This window comes from Pleurodeles waltl, chromosome 2_2, assembly GCF_031143425.1.
Source record: "Pleurodeles waltl isolate 20211129_DDA chromosome 2_2, aPleWal1.hap1.20221129, whole genome shotgun sequence".
NCBI classification, from domain to species: domain Eukaryota; kingdom Metazoa; phylum Chordata; class Amphibia; order Caudata; family Salamandridae; genus Pleurodeles; species Pleurodeles waltl.
The window spans coordinates 231,880,536-231,901,646 of NC_090439.1; the positions used below are offsets into that span (position 1 = coordinate 231,880,536).

A 21,111-nucleotide genomic window follows, 5' to 3' on the forward strand; every position below is an offset into this window, starting at 1 on the left:
CTAGTTTGTTACGTGACACCTGTAGTATTGAATGCACAGATGTGTAAACCTGCCTCAGATTTGACCTGTGACCAACAACGTGTGCACATACCTCCAACAAGCTCACGGGGCTGAGAATTGGGCTGCAAATACCAATCTACTCTGCGTGCCTGTCCGGTTTAAAATTATTTAATGAACAAACGCTGACACAGCTTTGATGTGCGAGGCACTGGCTGGCACACATTTAAGTCAAGTCATCAATCCATCAACAGATGCTCAAGTTTCCAAATTGGTTAATAAGAGGGATGTTTCCCAGATCAAAGGCAGATCTAAAGGTGGACTTGGGAGACAGACACTTTCGTGAGTCACGCTCAAAAGAGACGGCATCATCATACCACTGTTTAATAATCACAGGGCTACCTCAGGCGAGTGCTTTCTATGTGAGGGCAGCGAGGGCTATTTATGCTTAAATTCAATTTAGTTTGCTATTTCAGATCAAAACATGCTGGAGATGAAAATGATGTCATAAGGCAAATCGACAGATGTGAAGAAAAACGGTCAGGATCATCTCTACTGAAGAGCTCCCTCCCCCAGACTGGGTTTATTTTGAAATTACAAAGGAGCACACTTTGACGCATACATACATTGCAGAGCATACTCACAGTGAGCGTCCACTGCTCTTTTTAGACCTTGTCTATGACAGCTAATTGGCTGTCTTTTGCGAGACATATTGTTATCTTAAAGTGGGTTTAGAGCGCACTCATTGCCTACCATCAGTTTTGCTCCTCTCAACCACTTTAAAAAAACTGAATGTTTTTGCACATTCTTTTCTTTTTAGTTACGATCCAACTTAAATCAATAACTGAAAAGCAGAAAATTGTCCATGTCATTTTGTAAGCACGCACATGTGTAGTGAATGCACCTATAAAATTATGCGGTCGGACTCTTCTAAAGCATTTTTTTTTTTTACATTCTATAGACTGACAGCATGGGATCAGGGATGCTTTGAAACATGGTTAAAACCATTTGCAAATTCAAGAGGTCCCAAATGCCAATTCTAATGCCTTGGCCAATGTTTGATAATATCATGAGGTGTGCTTGATCAGGGAATTCTGCAAATCTTTCAAACCAAATGGAGTTATTTTTAGGGCGAAATGGATACTCTGATGACGAAGAAAATACGAACTGAATTTAAAATGCGTTCTGAACAAAGAAGTTTTTTAATTTAGCAGTTTGACCAACCGCAGAACCAATGGAAACTGGTGAGTTGAATTTGAGGTATGCTGGTGTCTGACAGTAAAATGTTAGGACAAGCCTAAACAATGGCAATTGCCTGATTGATGTTTACATGCTGAAGTACAAGCAGCTAATGTCTGCCTGTTCCCATTCCAACCATGGGCCATCCAGAACCTCAAGTTCTCTATGCCTATCAAAATGTGATTGATTCCTATCGATCCTAAAGGGAGCTGGCATCATCTGCAGGATCTTGGTAATGCACATGATACCCAGCAGTGAGGTTCATTAAGGTTTTCATGTAAATACTGAATATGAAACGTCAGTGGTGGGTCCAGTGGGAACATGCCAGCGACAATCGTGGTAAAAGATGAATGATCACGAATTCCCCCCCTGCCTCTCTCTATGTGCTTAATAAAAAAGAAAGACAGAGCAGTTCAATTAATTATAGCTTAAGCACATCATTATATGATAGCTGGCAACTTTGAACGGACCTACATAAAAGTTTCCCAAAAGCATTTTTTTTGCCACAATATGATTTCTCTGAATGATTCTGTACACAGTGGTCGAGCAAGGCAAATGTTATACTGCAGTCCAAAAATGTGTGTTTTCAAATCAAATCCAAATCAATGTTTCAATCAAAAACTCAGAGGAAGGTTGCTCAAGGGCATAATGAAAATTACTGGACAGAATTACCCCAATTTTGTCAGAAATGAGACGGATGATCCAAATGAAATCCTTTTGTGTTTAGCTAATAATCAGTTGAGTAGTATTTGAAATATCAGAAGAAGAGATAGTATTTTACAGACACTTCACTCACTGAACTGAGGACCAGAAAGGTAATGAAAAATCTAATTTGATTGGCCAAGGCAATAAAAAACTATAGCCATTGATAGTCTTGCAAAGCTCAGGACAGAAGTGGGTGGTCATGCAGTAGGGTATTGGAGATGATGCAGGGTTGTGTTCATCAATTAAGTATTTTAAATATTTGAATTGAACAATAATATTTCATTTTGGATATCAAAAGTTGGTAGGAAACATTGCAGTTACTGACAAAACATGTTGCTCTAAAAACGATTGATACAAGGTCCGGTGAATGCGAAACAAATAGCTGAAAAAAATGAAGAACTGCTGGTCGAACAATCAAAAGAGATGCCAAATGATGAATAACCTGAGCTCAGGAATATAGGGGTGAATGAATACAATTGTAATGCCAATATTGCCTCAGATTTTATATATTTTGAGTAATTTAGTAGTTACAAATCCCCACTCTAAGCATAAATACATAGAAAAAACTTTTTGACTTTCATTTGGGGGTAAAGGAAACAAAGCAAAATTTTGCACAGCAAAGGCTCAACATTTCTACATCTAAGAGGATTTGGATTGCTCCATTTGGAAAAATATCACCATGCTTTTATATTGCAAAAGTATAAGTGATCGCTTAATGTCCAATGTCAGAAAGACTTTGCTGAGTGTATATATAGAAACACAATACAGAAACAAGCCAGCTATTTTGCTCTCAGTGTGCTCAGAACACATGGTGAGAACTGAATGCAACGAATTCCCAAAATGTTATGAGATATAATTGGAAGAAACTGGCTAGAAATGTTGATATACATCTGGATATCTGTGTATTTGCCCCGGCAAAGTGTAACTCGCACATAAAATATGCAGGTGGACTGTTATAACGGGAAAAATGGAAAATAATAGATGGCATCTGCAGTTTTCGATTAATATGGAGTGATGAGGCAGTGGTCTCTTTAAAGAGAATAATGAGAGAATTTGGCCAATTCGAACAATATAGGGTAAAATTCAGAATTATCCAATATTGTTTGTAAGAAATTATACCTTTAGGCAATGACACATTTGCCCGAAATAGCTGGCGCTATCAACGGTGACAAGGATTCAGCTATTACGCGGCTCAAGGCATCAGCTACTCGCACAAAATAGACTCCACCACAGCCAGATCTTACCATTTCAAAAATATAGGCTGGAGTCAAGATATTGCTGGTGAGTACACTTGATTCATGGTCCAAATGCACATCTTATCGGCAGTTTATAATTCCTGATCTCAAATTGAGTTTATCAGAAAGAAAATCCCCTGGAGATTGTATTGGACACCTATGGAACTTTCAAAGTTAATGCTGATGGAAACAGATAAATGCTAGAAATCAGGGTCAAGGCATCTTTTACTTTCTTTCCAAGTAGAACAGTGCTTATGGGAGAATGTAAATGAGAGACTAACTGCTTTGATGTTGAAATTAAAATCAGGATATTGATGTTTAAGACACCCCAACAGTGTAAGACTTCCATTAAAGGAAAACGGCTGTGGACACAAAAGCATTGATGATCGGCAACAGAATCATTTTGAAAAACAAGAAATGTTAAATTAGGCTGAATATAAACTGCTGGATACAAACATACACAGGTAGCTTGTAAAGAAAATACGAGTTCGCTAATCCAATATAGTTTATTATCTTGCTTTAGAAGAAATTACACCAATCAAAAGAGATACCTTTGAATGTTATATCAAAGAACTGGTTGTGGCAGCATAATTGCAAGACTAGAGGTTGGTGGTTGATGCCTACGGAGTGGCAAAAATAATTTTAAGCAAAAAAGGAAAATGGGAAAGGGAAAAGGAATTCTCTGAGCACAAATCATCTTAGATCCTATACCCAAGAAGTTCACTGGACTGGGAGGCTTGGATTTTACTCTGGCTTCGGGAGGAATAGACTTGTTTGCAATGTTTCTAGTGTAGAATAGCCTGACTTTTAGACAATACGTCTGTTACAAATAATAACTGATGGAGACTTCTAGCAGCATATTCCTCACATTAACATTTTACGAGGCATCAGACTGGATCCAGGAGATTTTTCATGATCAGCACCCCAGCAAGTCGGTAGGTGGCATTGTATAGCTCAGTGTGCACCGTCTGCATCGTCCCAGCTGGAAGTGATGTCCGTGGCACCTATATACGCACCACTTAGGTGCGTTGACGTCAGTTCCTTCTTTTCGCACATAAGCCAGTGCTTATCCAGAGAAGGGCAACCCCATCAGTCACTTTTTGACTGAACGTTTTCAATGTTTTGTCAACTCTTTTTGAGGTTTTTACTACTTGTGTGGCAGGGATGTCCTCTAAGAAGGCTAGCTTCAAACCATGTGGCACCTGTTACCTAACATTATCGGTGATGGACTCGCATCTTGTATGACTGTGGTGCCTCAAGTGCGACCACAGCCCGAAGCTGTGCCCAGAATGCTGCGCCATGAACCCCAAGGCCTTGAAAGAGCAATCACTCAAGCTCCTGCGGCTTGGCATGCAACGCCCAGACGTTCAAGTTCCTGGTCGAGAGGAAGGTCCCAGGAGCAGTCGCAGACTCCGAGGTCCTTGTCGCACTCCAAGTTGTAGGGTCACTCAGGTAAGTCCCACCATAAGAAGAAGAAGTCCAAGAGGTCTTTGACATCCCCTCGTCTGTCGGCTGATGAGACGCAATAGCTTCAGCATTCAAGGCCTGGCTCCAGGCTCGAGCCTGGTCCTGGGCTGACTCTACAGCTCCCTGAATTTCTGGGAGCCGGAGCAGCCCCCACCCAACTTGAGGGGAGTTCTATGTGGCATGGACCTCATTTTTAGGTAGGCATACTCCTCTGTCACACCTTTGGGCCCTGAGAAACCAGCAGGGGGCCCTTCTGGTTCCACACTGGTGGCTCTGGTTCCAGCTCCATTTGGGTCCTAAAGATCCTTTCCTGGATCCAGACTGGCACCAGTCATACCATCTTGAACTACCTCAGTGTTGGTTCCCAATGTCAATGCTCCCAGCGGTGCCATCACCATTCTGAACCTAGACTCCAATTTGTTTCCAGAGGGGTACCGATTCCGGTGCCATCTGGCACCATGCCTTCCAGGTCAAGGCCTGAGCCCCATTCCTATGGGCTAGGATTCAGGTAGGCTGTGATCCCTGAACTTCAATAGCTTTTGGTGGCAGTCGAAACTAACATCTTGATGGAGGTGATGCAACCGGGAGTTTCCCTCTCAGAACAGCTGCTACCATTTAACAAAGCCTTCACTGACGTCCTTCTGGGGACTTGGTCAAACTCAGCACAGTGGCTCCTGTGAATAGGGTGATTGCCCATCACCTCCACCAAGCTCTGGGGACCCGAACTTCCTCACCCAACATTCTACTCCAGAGAGCTTGGTGGTCCAGGCCTCTACGTCTCATGTAAATCCTGGAGCATTCCTTACCGCACCTCGGGACAAGGAATCGAAGAGGCTGGACACTTTGGGGAAGATGTTTTCTTCTTCAAGCCTTGCTTTGTGGTCCATGAACACAGCATACCTTTTGGCAGGCCATTACCATGTTCTATGTGTCAGGGTTGTGCAGGTGCTGCCTATGGTCCTGGAGGGTGCCCGGGCCATGGTCTCTCAGGCTGTTGCTGATAGGAGAGATACAGTAAAGTTCGCAATATGTTGTGGACTTGACACAACCAACTCACTTGGCAGAGCGGTTTCACCAACAGAGGTCTTGTGGTGCCACACCTGGTTGAGGATGACAGGCTTTTGGGAGATGTTCAGTTTGCCCTGATTGCCATGCCCTTTGATGGCTCCTGTCTCTTCGGAGACATGGTGGATTTTGTGCTGGAGCACTTTAAAGACAGTCAGGCAATGGCCAGGTCATTGAGCCTTTCTATAGCCCCAAGTCACCCTCAATCCACCTTTTGCTCCTTTTGAAATACATCACACAGGTTTTGCAGATCATGCACAGGGGTCACTCCTTCCCCTTTGTGACCATCCCTCCCACCATGCTACCCTCTTACGACAGGCTGATGGGGAATTATCTTTCTCTTCTCCACTAGGAAGTTATGGCTCTCTTGGCCAATGGAGACATAGAGAAGGTGCCGATGGCAGAAGTGGGCTGTGGATGCTATTCATTCTACTTTCTGGTGCTGAAAAAGGTTGGAGGCTTTCATCCTGTTCTAGACATATGGCCCCTTAACTAATTCCTCAAAAAGGAGAAAGTCAAAATGCTCACATTAGCTCATCCCCTGTCTGCCCTGGATCCAGGAGACTAGATGGTGGCACTGAACTTGCAGGACATATATTTCAACATCTTCCTCCTGCCTGCTCACAGGCATTACATGGGGTTCACGGTTGGCCACAAGCATTTTCAGTTTTCCGTGCTCCCTTTTGGCCTTACCCACGTCCCCGAGTGTTCACTAAGGCCATGGTGGTGGTTGCAGCTCAGCTGCAGAGATCAAGGGTGTCAGTTTCACCAGCAGGCTGTTGAAGGTGGGCTCGTCCCAAGCTGTCATCTCCCATCTCCAGACTACAGCAGACTTCCTGCATTCACTGAGGTTCACTATAAGAGTCCCAAAGTCACACCTGACTCCCTTTCAGAAGCTCCTCTTCATCAGAGTTTTTCTGGACACAGGGCGGTTTCAGGCTCATTCCCCCAAATTGTGAGTCAAAGATATTCAAGCTATGATACCAATGTTTCAGCATCTATCCTGGATTTCAGTGAGACAGACTCTGAGGCTGTTGGGACTCATGACCTCATGCATCTTGTTGGTAACACATGCGTGAGGGCGTATGCAGGCTCTGAGTTGGGCCCTGAAGTTCCAGTGGACGCAGCATCAGGGGAATCTCTTTGACATGGTCCAGACCTCAAAGGGAACTGCAAAAGATCTGCAGTGCTGGCTGATGAACCATGATTGGGTCAGTGGCAGGCCCCTCTCCCTTAACTAGATCTCACAGTAGTGACAGATGCGTCACTTCTGGGATGGAGCAGTCATTTGGGAGAGGTGGAGATCAGAGGACTCTAGTCCACCAGTTGGAGCTCTGTGCAGTCTGACTGACATTGAAGACCTTTCTACCCTTCATCAAGGAGAGGCAAGTGCAGTTGTTCATGGACAACACCACTGCCATGTTGTACTGAAACAAACAGGGTGGGGTTGGGTCACGGACCCTTTGTCAAGAGGTTCTGAATAGCTGGAACTTCAGAGCATATCCCTGATGGTTTAACACCTGGCAGGTTTTCTGAATGTAAGGGTGGACAAACTCAGCCGAAGATGCTTAGTGAATCACAAATGGCGTCTCTATTCAGAGGTGGTCTAAGTTCTCTTTCAGCAGTGAGGAGAGCCTTGGTTAGATATGTCTGCTGGCACAGAAAACTTTCAATGTCAGCAGTTTTGCCTGCTGGAATTTCCAAGGCAGCTCTTGCTCGGAGAAGCTTTTGGCATTGAGTGGAGCTCAGGCCTTCTCTATGCCTTTCCACCAATACCACTTCCACCCAGAGGTCCCAAGAAAATCAAGAATGACCGGGCCCAAGTCATCCTTGTGGACCCGGACTGGGCTTGGAGAGTCTGGTATCCTGAGCTAGTGAGCCTGGCTATCGGTCCTCCGATCAGGCTGACCCTGTTGCAGCAGCAGGGGAGGGTCCTCCAACCAAACCTGTCCAGCCTCCATCTTGTTGCGTGGAGATTGAATTACATCAGTTCACAGCTTTCAACATCCCTCCGGAAGTCTCTAAAGTAATCTTGTTGGCAGGTGGGCCTCCACTAAAATGGTATACACCTGCCGATGGAAAGAATTGTGTCATGGTTTGCAGAAAAACAAGGTTATCCTCTTTCTGCCCCTCTTTCACAGGTTCTCCTTTACATACTTGCTTTTGCCCAGCAGAGCTCTGTGTTGGGCACTCTCAAAGGCTACCCCTCTGCTATCTCTTCTTTCTTGCAGTTGCCTGACCAGCCATCCCTCTTCAAGTCCCCTGTTGTAAATATGTTTCTCAAGGGTTTTGCACATCTTTATTCCCCTTCACTATTTATCATGCCTCAGTGGGACTTTAATCTTGTGCTAACATTATCAATGTGTGCTTATTTTGAGCCTCTCCATAATTGACCCCTCAAGCTCCTTGCCAACAAAACAGCATTCTTTGTGGTGGTTGCATCTGCCCAAAGAGTGAGCGAGCTTCAGACATTGTCATCCAAGCTTCCTTACCTACCAATCTACCCTGACAAACTGGTGCTTCACACAAAAGCCTCCATTCTTCTGAAAGTTGTCACTCCATTTCCTGTAGGCCAGTCCATCACCCTCCCTACTTTCTACACTCCTCCACATCCATCTAAAGAAGAGGAGTGACTCCACCAGCTAGACCCAAAAGAATTGTTGTCATTCTACCTCGAACGAACACAAGTGTTCCAACTCTTCGTGGGGTATGTTGGAGCCAAGAAAGGTTGAGCCATGCACAAGAGGACCATCTCCAGATGGATCTGCTACGCACTGGCCAAAAACTAACCCCCTGAGGGTTTGCAAGCTCATTCCACCAGGTATAAAGCTGCGACCACTGTCTTGATCTGTGGAGTTCTGGTCCTGGATATCTGCCAGGCAGTAACATGAGCTGACAAAGCACTACTGCCTGTGCAGCCAGGTCCATAGAGATGGGCACTTTGCCCATTCGGTCCTGCAGGATTTCCTCACTTGAAATTGGTCCGCAGACCCCTCTCGGGGATGGTATTACTTGGGTAGCTTTTCTAAAGTAAGGATTCAGCAGCTAGAAGTCTCTATTAGATGAACAAGTTACTTACCTGAGGTAACGCCTTATGTGGTAGAAACTATGGGCCTGATTATGAACCTGGCGGTCTCATGACTGCCAGGTTTGAGAAGGCGGGTGGACAGCTGCCAATGTGGCAGTCCGAGCATCACTTTACGACCGCGGTGGTCCCGCCGCGGTTGGACCTCCAGCACCACCAGGATTAGTCATCCCAGCGGTCTGGCGGTCATGGCGGTTCTAATCTGCCAGAGCAGTACTGCCCTGGGGAGTACCACTTTGTTCTCCGGCAGCAATTTAATTGTGGTAGCACTGACATGAAGAGGCTCTCAGAGAAGAGGTGCAGGGGGCCCCAGGAAGGCCCCTGCACTGCCCATGCACTTGGCATGGGCAGTGCAGGGGCCCCCCAGGCCAGCACCGACGCAATGTTCACAGTCTGCCTTGCAGACAGTGAACATTGAGAGGGTACTGGTGCAACCTGAACACTACAGCATTGCCATTGGCTCTATTACGAGCCGAGGACAATGCTGTAGGCTGTTTCCCGCTGGCCCAGCGGATGGAAACTGAGGTTTGCGCCTGCTGACCCAGTGGGAAACTCGTAATGGGCCCAGCGAGGAGGCAGCCACAATTGCGGCAACCTCCCATCGGGATTTCGGCAGACGGGCTTTTCCATCCTCCGAAATCGTAATAAGGCCTTATATCTAGCTGCAGATTCCTTACCGACCCACCCATCCTCTCCACTCTGCGAATGGGTATTTAGGGACAGGTCTGTTCCTGCTCAGGGCCCTAGTTTTTCACACCACTGGTCAGTGTTTTTCATGGCTTCACGCTTCTGGCATGGAAAGTAGTAAAAAGAAACTGACATCAGCACGCTTGGGAGGCACCTATATAGGTGCCGGGAACATCATTTCTGGTGCGGATGACACCAATGGTGTAAGCAAAGCTGCATGCTGCCACCTACCATGGTGCAGGGGTACTGCTCATGAAAACGTCTGGGAATGTTCTAAGGTAAGGAATCTGCAGCTACATATTGTCTCTGCCAGGTAAGGCGTTACCAAAGGTAAGTAACCTGTTCTTCAATCAGGTAACCTAAAAGATGTTGTTTTCTCCTAAAACCCATACATCTGCTAGCCCAAGCCTCTTTTCTTACCCAACAAATGAGATCGGGGACATTAGGAGAAGCCTTCTAAAAGTCTCTTCAATGACTCTCTGAAATCCAAAATCATCTGAAAGGAGGATTTTGGAAAACATATATATGGCTTTTATTTTAAAGTATTAGCCCCAAGGGCAATAGATTGAGATAATAATATTTACAGATTCTCTAAAGATAATGTGTCTGGTGAGCTTATTGCTCCCTCAAGACCATATCGTTCTTAGGCTAATAAAAGTAACTGGGGCTATAAAGGATTTCACATAGTGGGGAATTGAGATTTAAAGGTCACATTGTCCAGGGTACCTACATTGTCTTTGCCTGAAAGTATCTAAAGTCAAGAGTTTCCATTCAGTATCTATTAGAATGAATTAGTAGACTTCTATTTTAAAAAAACATTGGGTCCAGAAAGCTCACATAGAGCCACCCAGAACAATGTGAAAATGCAATGGGAGGCCACAAATAATACTAAGCTAGGTATTAGCAACCAATTTATAAAATTCTAATAGTGGTGAGCTGAAAGACTGGTCCCAGCTAGCAGGGGAGGAAGAGCAAAATTGCCCCATATGCCTATGAAGTACACGCCACATGATTTGGATCCCCCTAGTCAATTGATCTTGTGGAACATGACTGACTGGTTAGCTAATATTTAGTGTTCTTCTAACATATTATGCCTGTAAGCAACTTAAGTGGATCAATTAGTCATTTCACAAACGTTAGAGTGCACATTGTTCCACGTATCCAAACTTCTGGTAGAGGTTGCTACATTAAATGTAAGAGAGTGTACTGTCCTGGTACGTACCTGGTGGATCTAGGGAAGGGTGCACTTGGGCATAGAGTGGGAAATGCACCTTACCTGGCCCCTGCTCTCTAATGAGCAGGATGCAATTTTATCCCAATGTGAGAGGAAGGTTTCGTTTAACAGGAAACTTTACTATAAATATTTTGTTAACAAATTGAGGTTTGGAGGTGATGGAAGAGATTGATTATTTTTTGGCCATCCCCTGAGAAGTATGCCTGTACATAGGAAGAAATCTGAGGAAGAATCTTTTTTGGCTAACTTACATGAGGTAATTACTCAGGCTCTACATGATAGAGTTGAGTCCGATATCCCAATTCAGGACACTCACCAATAGTACTTTTCGCCTACACTTTTGTGACTTGCAATATGTTCAAAGGATGAACAGTTTTGAAAGCCAGGTGCATCTTGAGAATAACTATTTTGACCACTTTGTTTTCATGCTTAATTGCAGGAAGCATCTTCATCCATATAAAAACTCAGGGAGTTTGTAAGATTTAATCCCCTTTGTGGCTTTTGCATTGGTCAAAAAGACTGCTGCCAAATTTAAATTCTTCAAGAGAAAATTTGATTTCTCAGTGGATGGTGGGTTTTGGTAATGGGTAAAGGCAGCTTACATGTAAGCTCACCTTTGAGAAGATCTGTTGAAGGAACGTATGGAAGGTTTAGAGACAAAATAAGGGTGTGGAGTGGAGATAAAGGGATCTCCTGTAGAATAACTTGGTTTTCCTCATTACTGCTGAGTGCAAATGGTCCTTGATGAGGCTTTCTAAGGAATGGAATAAATCTTCCATCAAGTTGAAACACCCATCAAAATATATCAATATTGATTCAATTTTCAGCACAAGGCACCACTGACTTGCCATGTGTGCCCTCTCTACTATGTAAATCTTTGACAATGCATAGGACATAGGCCCTCATTCTGACCTTGGCGGGCGGCGGAGGCCGCCCGCCAAAGTCCCGCCGTCAGGTTACCGTTCCGCGGTCGAAAGACCGCGGCGGTAATTCTGACTTTCCCGCTGGGCAGGCGGGCGGTCGCCTTCAGACCGCCAGCCAGCCCAGCGGGAAAGAGGCTTCCACGATGAAGCCGGCTCGGAATCGAGCCGGCGGAGTGGAAGCTGTGCGACGGGTGCAGTTGCACCCGTCGCGTATTTCACTGTCTGCGCAGCAGACAGTGAAATACATGTAGGGGCCCTCTTACGGGGGCCCCTGCAATGCCCATGCCAGTGGCATGGGCACTGCAGGGGCCCCCAGGGGCCCCGCGACCCCCCCCTACCGCCATCCGGATCCCGGCGGTCCGACCGCCGGGATCTGGATGGCGGTAGGGGGGGTCGGAATCCCCGCGGCGGTGCAGCAAGCTGCGCCGCCGCGGAGGATTCAATGGGGCGGCGGTACACTGGCGGGACCCCGCCAGTGGTGCCGGTCCGACCGCGGCTTTACCGCCGCGGTCGGAATCCCCATTGGAGCACCGCCGGCCTGTCGGCGGTGCTCCCGCGGTCACCGCCAGGGTCAGAATGACCACCATAGTCTTTTTAGTTTTTTTTCAACCTACAGTGAATTTTAGTAGGCAATTACCTGCTCCACTTGCCTGTATTGCTTCCTGCACCTACCTGTTTAAAACTGATTTTCCATGTAGCCCTTTGGAGGGTGGGGGAGTTTTCATATCCACATAAGATAACTATACTTTGAGTAAAGCTAAATAGAATGTTACATGTTCAGTGGTACTTCTGTAGATCTGGTGTGGATGAATTCTCCTGGACATTTGGTAAAAACCCATAGTCTATGAGGGCACATGTTGTTAATAAGGGTAATTAAAGTAGCCCTTTCACATGTTTATGCATGTGTATACACACACACTCTCACAATGACTTCAGAAATGAATTAATGACATCACTGGTGACATTGAATATGACTTAATAGATGACCTTACAGAAGTCACAATTGGTATCCGTTTTCCACATCTGTTTGCAGATGCTTGTTTCATTATGTGTCTAGTGTGGGACGTCTGTATGTTGAAAGTGATCCTGCAGCTTCCCATCTACAGTTAATGTCTATAACACATGCTTTTTCCTATGAGGGTAATTATAACAATATTTTCTCCCCACAAATTCTTTATCAGTTTGCAATTAGTAGTACACTATTTTAGTACGTATATTTCAAGATACCGTTGTCGACACATAGGGGGTCATTCCAACCCTGGCGGTCATCGACCGCCAGGGTGGAGGACCACGGAAGCACCGCCAACAGGCTGGCGGTGCTTCCTGGGCTATTCTGACCGCGGCGGTAAAGCCGCGGTCAGAAAAGGGAAACCAGCGGTTTCCCGCCGGTTTTCCCCTGGCCCACGGAATCCTTGCAGCGCCGCCATGGGGATTCCGACCCCCTTCCCGCCACCCTGTTTCTGGCGGTTCTTACCGCCAGGAACAGGATGGCGGGAACGGGTGTCATGGGGCCCCCTAACAGGGCCCCACGAAGATTTTCACTGTCTGCTTAGCAGACAGTGAAAATTGCGACGGGTGCCACTGCACCCGTCGCACCACCGCAACTCCGCCGGCTCCATTCGGAGCCGGCTTCATTGTTGCAGGGGCTTTCCCGCTGGGCGGGCGGGCGCTCTTTTGGAGGGCGCCCGTCGGCCCAGCGGGAAAGTTGGAATGGCCGTCGCAGTCTTTAGACCGCGGGCGGTCATTCGGCGGTGACCGCATGGCGGGCGGCGACCGGTGACCGCATGGCGGGCGGCGACCACCGCCCGCCGCGGTCAGAATGACCGCCATAGTCCCTGGGTACAGCTATAGGTGGAGTCCAATGGTCTCTGGGTTCTACGGACATTGTAAGCTCCAGTGATTACATTGATGATGTAATAGCAATTTGATATGTGATGTCACTAGTGGTGTCATTGATGATGTCATTTGTACTATAATCTGTGAATTCATATGCAAAATTATGAGCGGTGCATTGATGGGAGATGAGATTGCATAGTTCCCCATAACTGAAAAATGTTAGTGTCTTTTTGTTTTTTACATTATGGATGTAAGATCTCCCACTGAATCATTTTAGGGATATAACTGGGTAGTACATGGTCAAGGAAGAGATACACCACAGGGTAGCAATTGCAATCTCTGATGACGACTAATGACATCCTTGAATTCAATACTGACTTGCCATGTCACTGAACAATAGTAAAAAACAAAAGTAATATGACAACCAGGTAAGACTGTGTGGTAATGGATAATTACTGTGCATACAGAAATGTATTCTGACACAGCAAAAGACTAAGGATTTACAGACTAGGAATTGACCAGAAGCGCATCTCTGATTGTAGAACAAGTTTTTCTTTAAGATTTGATATCTTAATTATTGCATCGGCCCGTTTGTTTGTTTGATTTTTTCAATGTGTAAGATGTTTCTTTTCCTCTTATAATTTCAGTCCTTCACATGGTGGAAAGTTCTGTGATGGCTCCCCTCGCATGTTCAAACTTTGTAATACTGAAAATTGTCCTAAAAACACAGTTGATTTTCGGGCCCAGCAGTGTGCAGAATACAATAGCAAGCCATTCAGAGGATGGTACTACAACTGGAAACCTTACTCCAAAGTAGAAGGTAAAACGTCTATTGATTCTGTCCATTGATTTACAACGTGTTCATCTCTGGAGCCCAACCTCCACAGCTATAATAACGTTCCTTCTTTTCAGGCGTAGGCTGCCTGCTTAAGCGTGCAGACAGAGATATTACAAACGTTTCAATGATTTAGTTATTTATTTGTTTATTTATCTGTTTATTTCTTGTTTATGTATGTATTTATATATTTATTTTTCTCGAGGGTGTTTGTGGTTGGTGAAAACAAAAAAGTGGGAAAATACCACAATGACAAAAGACGAAACAGAAAGAGAATTTTTAATTTTTTACCAAAGTTAAAATAACGAAGAGACAAAAATGATCTAGAGGACCTCAAAGGCTGGCCACTATCAACAATTACTGAACAATTACGAAAAGAGCTAAGATAATGACAAAAAAATACGAGTTCTCAAATGGCTGTATGGAAAGACCCGGCATCCCTGGCTTATCATGAAATTAGCTATTTCATTTGTTAAACGGTAGATTACACAGTGAATGGCGCTCCAGTAGGCAGTGGAAGGGCTAGGGAAAACATCTGATCAGCTTTGGTGGAATTGCTGCATCTGCAATCTAATTAATTTGCCTTATGCCAACTTCAGCTTAAGCTACTTCATCTTGAATGCCTTGTGATAAGAGCAGACATGTATGAAAGTAATGAAGCAATTGCCTGAAAGCTGTTTCTACATTCTTGGCCAGATCATCCAGATATAGAACATATGGAAGTTTACGGTTCTCAGAAATGGCTAGGATATATACAACAAATTAATACCCTTTTTGTTAATAGCAGTTGGGAAGAGTGTAATGTCTAAATACAATTGTGGGGTTTATTTAAAAGCTGACATTATTCCAATATTACATTATTATTAAATATAGTTGGTAGCAATGACTTGTCCCATAGAGGAAGCTCCCCCTATCGACTGTTGGAGTTTTATATAGTTTCATCAATTTAGACTATAGATTCAAAGAAGCACAGACAGCGTTCTACTTCACTTCAGAAAAACACTGGAAACTGAGAGTACTGCCATGTCCATAGGGATAATAGAAGGTAGTGGTAAATGAGTAGCAAGTATTAACTCCTAAACCATGAGGTTCAAACACTAACCCTAAGCCACTGAAAAGGAGAATGTACTCTCTGAGAAGGCCAAACCTTCTTTAGGAGTGGACATTTAACCCCTTCACTGCCAGGCCTTTACCCCCTTCTGTGCCAGGCCTTTTTTTGCCTAATTGGTATAGTTCTTGCTTAGGCCCTCATAACTTTTTGTCCACATCAGCTACCCACGCCAAATTTGCGTCCTTTTTTTACAACATCCTAGGGATTCTAGAGGTACCCAGCCTTTGTGGGTTCCCCTGAAGGAGGCCAAGAAATTAACCAAAATTCAGAGAAAAACGTTTTTTTGTTGTTTTTTAAATGGGAAAAAGGGACTGCAGAAGAAGGCTTGTGGTTTTTTACCTGAAAATGACATCAACAAAGGGTTTGTGGTGCTAACATCACCAGCTTCCCAGCTTTCAGGAACAGGCAGACTTGAATCAGAAAACGCAATTTTTCAACACAATTTTGGCATTTTACTGGGATATACCTCATTTTTACGATTTTTTGTGCTTTCAGACTCCTTCCAGTCAGTGACAGAGAAGGGCATGAAACCAATGCTGGATCCCAGAAATCTAAACATTTCTGAAAAGTAAATAAAATTCTGAATTTAGCAAGGGGTAATTTGTGTTGATCCTACAAGGGTTTCCTACAGAAAATAACAACTAAAATAAAAAAATGTTGAAATTGCGGTGAAAAAAACAGCAATTTTTATCTACGTTTTACTCAGTAACTTTTTCCTGCAATGTCAGATTTTTGAAAGCAATATACCTTTATGTCTGCTGGATTCTTCTGGTTGCGGGGATATATAGGGCTTGTAGTTTCATCAAGAACCCTAGATACCCAGAGCCAATAAATGAGCTGCACCCTGCAGTGGGTTTTCATTCTATATCGGGTATACAGCAATTCATTTGCTGAAATATAAAGAGTGAAAAATAGCTATCAAGAAAACCTTTGTATTTCCAAAATGGGCACAAGATAATGTGTTGAGGAGCAGTGGTTATTTGCACATCTCTGAATTCTGGGGTGCGCATACTAGCATGTGGATTACCGGACATTTCTCAAATAGATGTCTTTTTTACACACTCTCTTATATTTGTAAGGAAAAAATGTAGAGAAAGACAAGGGGCAATAACACTTGTTTTGCTATTCTATGTTCCCCCAAGTCTCCCGATAAAAATGGTACCTCACTTGTGTGGGTAGGTCTCGCACCTGCGACAGGAAATGCCTCAAAACACAGTTCTGGAATCTGAGAGGAGCCACAGATTTCCTTCCACCCAGTGTTCCCCCAAGTCTCCCGATAAAAATGATACCTCACTTGTTTGGGAGGGCCTAGTGCCCGCAACAGGAAATGCAGCAAAACACAACGTGGACACATCCCATTTTTCTACAGAAAACAGAGGTGTTTTTGAAAAGTGCCTACCTGTAGAATTTGGCATCTAGCTCAGCCGGCACCTAGGGAAACCTACCAAATCTGTGCATTTTTGAAAACTAGAGACCTAGGGGAATCCAAGATGGGGTGACTTGTGGGGCTCTCACCAGGTTCTGTTACCCAGAATCCTTTGCAAACCTCAAAATGTGGCTAAAAAAACATGTTTTCCTCACATTTCGGTGACATAAAGTTCTGGAATCTGAGAGGAGCCACACATTTCCTTCCACCCAGCGTTCCCCCAAGTCTCCAGATAAAAATCAAACCTCACTTGTGTGGGTGGGCCTTGTGCCCGCAACAGGAAATGCCCTAAAACACAACGTGGACACATCAAATTTTTCGACAGAAAACAGAGGTGTTTTTTGCAAAGTGCCTACCTGTAGATTTTGGCCTGTAGCTCAGCCGGCACCTAGGGAAATCTACCAAACCTGTGCATTTTTGAAAACTAGAGACCTAGGGGAATCCAAGATGGGGTGACTTGTGGGGCTCTCATCAGGTTCTATTACCCAGAATCCTTTGCAAACCTCAATATTTGGCTAAAAAAACACGTTTTCCTCACATTTCAGTGACAGAAAGTTCTGGAATCTGAGAGGAGCCACAAATTTCCTTCCACCCAGCGTTCCCCCAAATCCTTTACAAACCTCAATATTTGGCTAAAAAACACGTTTTCCTCACATTTCGGTGACAGAAAGTTCTGGAATCTCAGAGGAGCCACAAATTTCCTTCCACCCAGCGTTCCCCCAAGTCTCCTGATAAAAATGATACCTCACTTGTGTGGGTAGGTCTAGCGCCCGCGACAGGGAATGCCCCTAAACACAACGTGGATACATCACATTTTTCTACAGAAAACAGAGGTGTTTTTTGAAAAGTGCCTACCTGTAGATTTTTGGCCTCTAGCTCAGCCGGCACCTAGGGAAACCTACCAAACCTGTGCATTGTTGAAAACTAGAGACCTAGGGGAATACAAGATGGGGTGACTTGTGGGGCTTTCACCAGGTTCTGTTACCCAGAATCCTTTGCAAACCTCAATATTTGGCTAAAAAAACACTTTTTCCTCACATTTCGGTGACATAAAGTTCTGGAATCTGAGAGGAGCCACAAATTTCCTTCCACCCAGCGTTCCCCCAAGTCTCCTGATAATAATGATACCTCACTTGTGTGGGTGGGCCAGGTGCCTGCAACAGAAAAAGGCCACAAATTTGTAGAGATTATGGGGATAGCACAGCGAGTTGATAAGCACATATTCTTCTTTTATACATCTTTAGGCGGACTCTGCTTTGGGGACCCACACAAGTGAGGTGTCATTTTACTTGGGAGACTGAGGGGAACGCTGGGGACTAGGAATTTTGTGCTGGAGCAGTGAGCGCACAAAGAAAAGTCAGGAAAATATGCTTTTTAAAGAAAATTTTGAGGTATACAGAGAAGTCTGGGTAAGAAAATGTTGGGGAATCCACACAAGCCACACCTCCTTGGACTCCTTGGGGAGTCTAGTTTTAAAAAATGTCTGGGTTTGGTAAGTTTCCCTAGATGAAGGCCACACCCAGGACCAAAACCATAGGGGCCCCCTCCCACCCAAACACAGGTAGGTTTGTAATATATCATTTTGATGTGTCCACATATTTCTGTGATGTGCCAAACACTAAAATTGTGAAAAGAAACGCACTTAGGTTATGTGAAAAAGACCCCTCACCCACCAACCAAGTTGGTGGCATGCTTTATCATTGGGGTCCCACATGAGACACCTAGCGTGTCACAAGTGTGCTGTGACGCCTGAATACAACGGAGCAGGTTTTTTAATTTTTACCACACATACTGGTTGGATTTGGCACAAGGGTGAGTGATGGTTCAGTAGATCAAATTTTATTAACAAGAGATTTCACAAAAGTGAAATGCACTGTTAATAACTGAAAGGCCAAAAAACTGAACCAATGACTCACAGCTCGTGAGCTGTAAAGCCACGGCAAGGCACCAACCGCTTTACAGTCCATTCACACACCTTTCGTACATGACATGCACAAGACCATTCACGCTGCCAGCCACGGGCCCAGCACATTACAACTCTCGCATTGACAGACAGCGCCACTCAAGGGCCCATCACTTTCATACGCCCACATGCCTGATACAGCAATCACACCAGCTGATGAGTGTGTAGACTGGCGTTGGGCTGGCACCGTCAGCAAGCGCCACCACACGCACACCGCCAGCCAAACGCCACCCCACGCAAACTGCCAGCCAAGCACCACCCCACACACACCGCCAGCCAAGCGCCACCCCAACCAAACCGCCAGCCAAGCGCCACCCCACGTACACCGCCAGCCAAGCGTCACCCCACGCACACCGCCAGCCAAGGGCCACCCCACGCACACTGCCAGCAAAGCACCACCCCAAGCACACCGTCAGCCAAGCGCCACCCCACGCACACCGCCAGCCAAGAGCCACCCCACCCATACCGCCAACCCACGCACACCGCCAGCCAAGCGCCACCTCATGCACACCGCCATCACTTTTTTTGTTTATAAACAACAAAGAAACCACTTACTAATTATAAAATAAGTACAAAACTACAAACACAAATGTTCTAACTAAATACATGACAGTAATGCCAACCATGAAACTGAACATATTAAAATATAAAATAGGCAGTTTACGCTCACGGTATTTCCCAAACGTTTTTCTTGGTGTGGTAACTTCTAAAACAACCAGGCACACACAGCCCAGGCTTTGAAGGGCAATCGGGGCAGTACATCTGGCTCTCCCTCCGGATTGCTCTCTGGGCACATACTCTGCATTTCTTTGTGGGCAAGTCTTTTTTGGGAGTGGGAGGAATGTGATCTGGAAAGTGCAGATCTTTCAATCTAGCCACATCCTTCACCACTTCTACTCTAGGAACTCTTGCCTGTCCACCACAATAAGGCTCTCTGTCACTGACTCCTGAAATTTAACAAATGTCATCCGTGGCTCAGGTGAACCATCCTTAACACAATAAAAGCATGAAAAGTTGCCAAATGAAATAAATGTAGGGCCAACTTTTTATACCACACGCAAGACTTACGAAGAGCAGTGTAAGGTTCCAACCTCTGATCTACTCTATCAACACCACCCATGTGCCTATTATAGTCCAAAATGCACGCAGGATTGCGCACTTCCGCAACCTGACCCCAAACAGTCACAGGGGAAGTACTCTCATCATGGATGGTAGATATCATGTACACATCCCTCCTGTCTGAAAATGTCAGAGCTAGCAGCTCATTATTCCACAAGGCACTGCACTGTCCCCTCTCAAGTTTTTTATAGACAAGCTCCCTTGGATAGTCTTTCTGGTTAGAATGGATTGTGCCATAAGCAACAGTGTCCACTCTAAACAACTCCTTGAACAACTGCACTCCAGTGTAGAAATTATCTACGTACAAATGGGGACCTTTGTTAAACAGTCATCTAGAAAGGTCCCACACAATTTTTTCGCTAACTCCAAAAGTGGCCGGACAACCAGGAGGGTCAATACTGGAATCCCTACCAGTGTAGATCCGGAAATTATACACATATCCTATACTGCTTTCTGACAGCATATACAATTTAATCCCATACAGTGCCCTCTTACTAGGAATGTACTGCTTAAAAACTAAATACCCCTTGGAAAGGACCAAAGACTCGTCCACACTTATCTCTTTGCCTGGAACATAGACCTCTGAAAACCGATCTACAAAATGATCAAGGACTGGCCTAATCTTAAAAAGACGGTCACAATCAGGGTGATCTCGTGGCAAGGCTAAAGCATTGTCTACAAAATGCAGCACACGAGAAGAAGCAAATAGCGATCACGTGTCATAGTTGCAGGAAATATAGCCGTTGCCATCAAGGGACTAGTAGACCAATAAGAAGCCACTGACGGCTTCCTGATCAACCCCATCCAAAAACTCAAACCTAAAAACTGTTTCATCTCTTCCAGATATGTGGGAACCCACTGAGAAGCTCTAGACTGAGGCCTAAGTCTGGCAGCGTTGTCCCTCAAATATTGCTCTGCATACATATTAGTCTGCTCCACAATCTCTTCCCAAAATACATCGTCCATAAACAAGTGAAAGAAATGGACAGGCAAAAAGTTTTCCGTAGTGACTCTACACCCTGGGAGACCAGTAAATGCAGGTAACTGTGGCTGCTCCATGTTTGAGGCAATCCAGGTGTCAGCTCTTCTAATGGGAAACCCTTCACCCTCAGGCTGCTGCACTCTTGGCACATCATTGTCCTCCTCTAAAACAGGCCCTTCATCTGCACTGAGAGTAGCTTCCT

The 21,111-nt window shown here is 45.0% G+C and overlaps 1 protein-coding gene across 1 annotated transcript in view; it reads left to right on the top strand.

Moving 5' to 3' along the window:
• ADAMTS16 (ADAM metallopeptidase with thrombospondin type 1 motif 16) overlaps positions 1-21,111 on the top strand; it is a 757,015-nt gene that overhangs the window by 410,878 nt on the left and 325,026 nt on the right. The window contains exon 13 of the mRNA XM_069219698.1: positions 14,121-14,293. Coding sequence (XP_069075799.1) covers positions 14,121-14,293 — 173 coding nt within the window. The remainder of the gene's footprint in view (positions 1-14,120; positions 14,294-21,111) is intronic.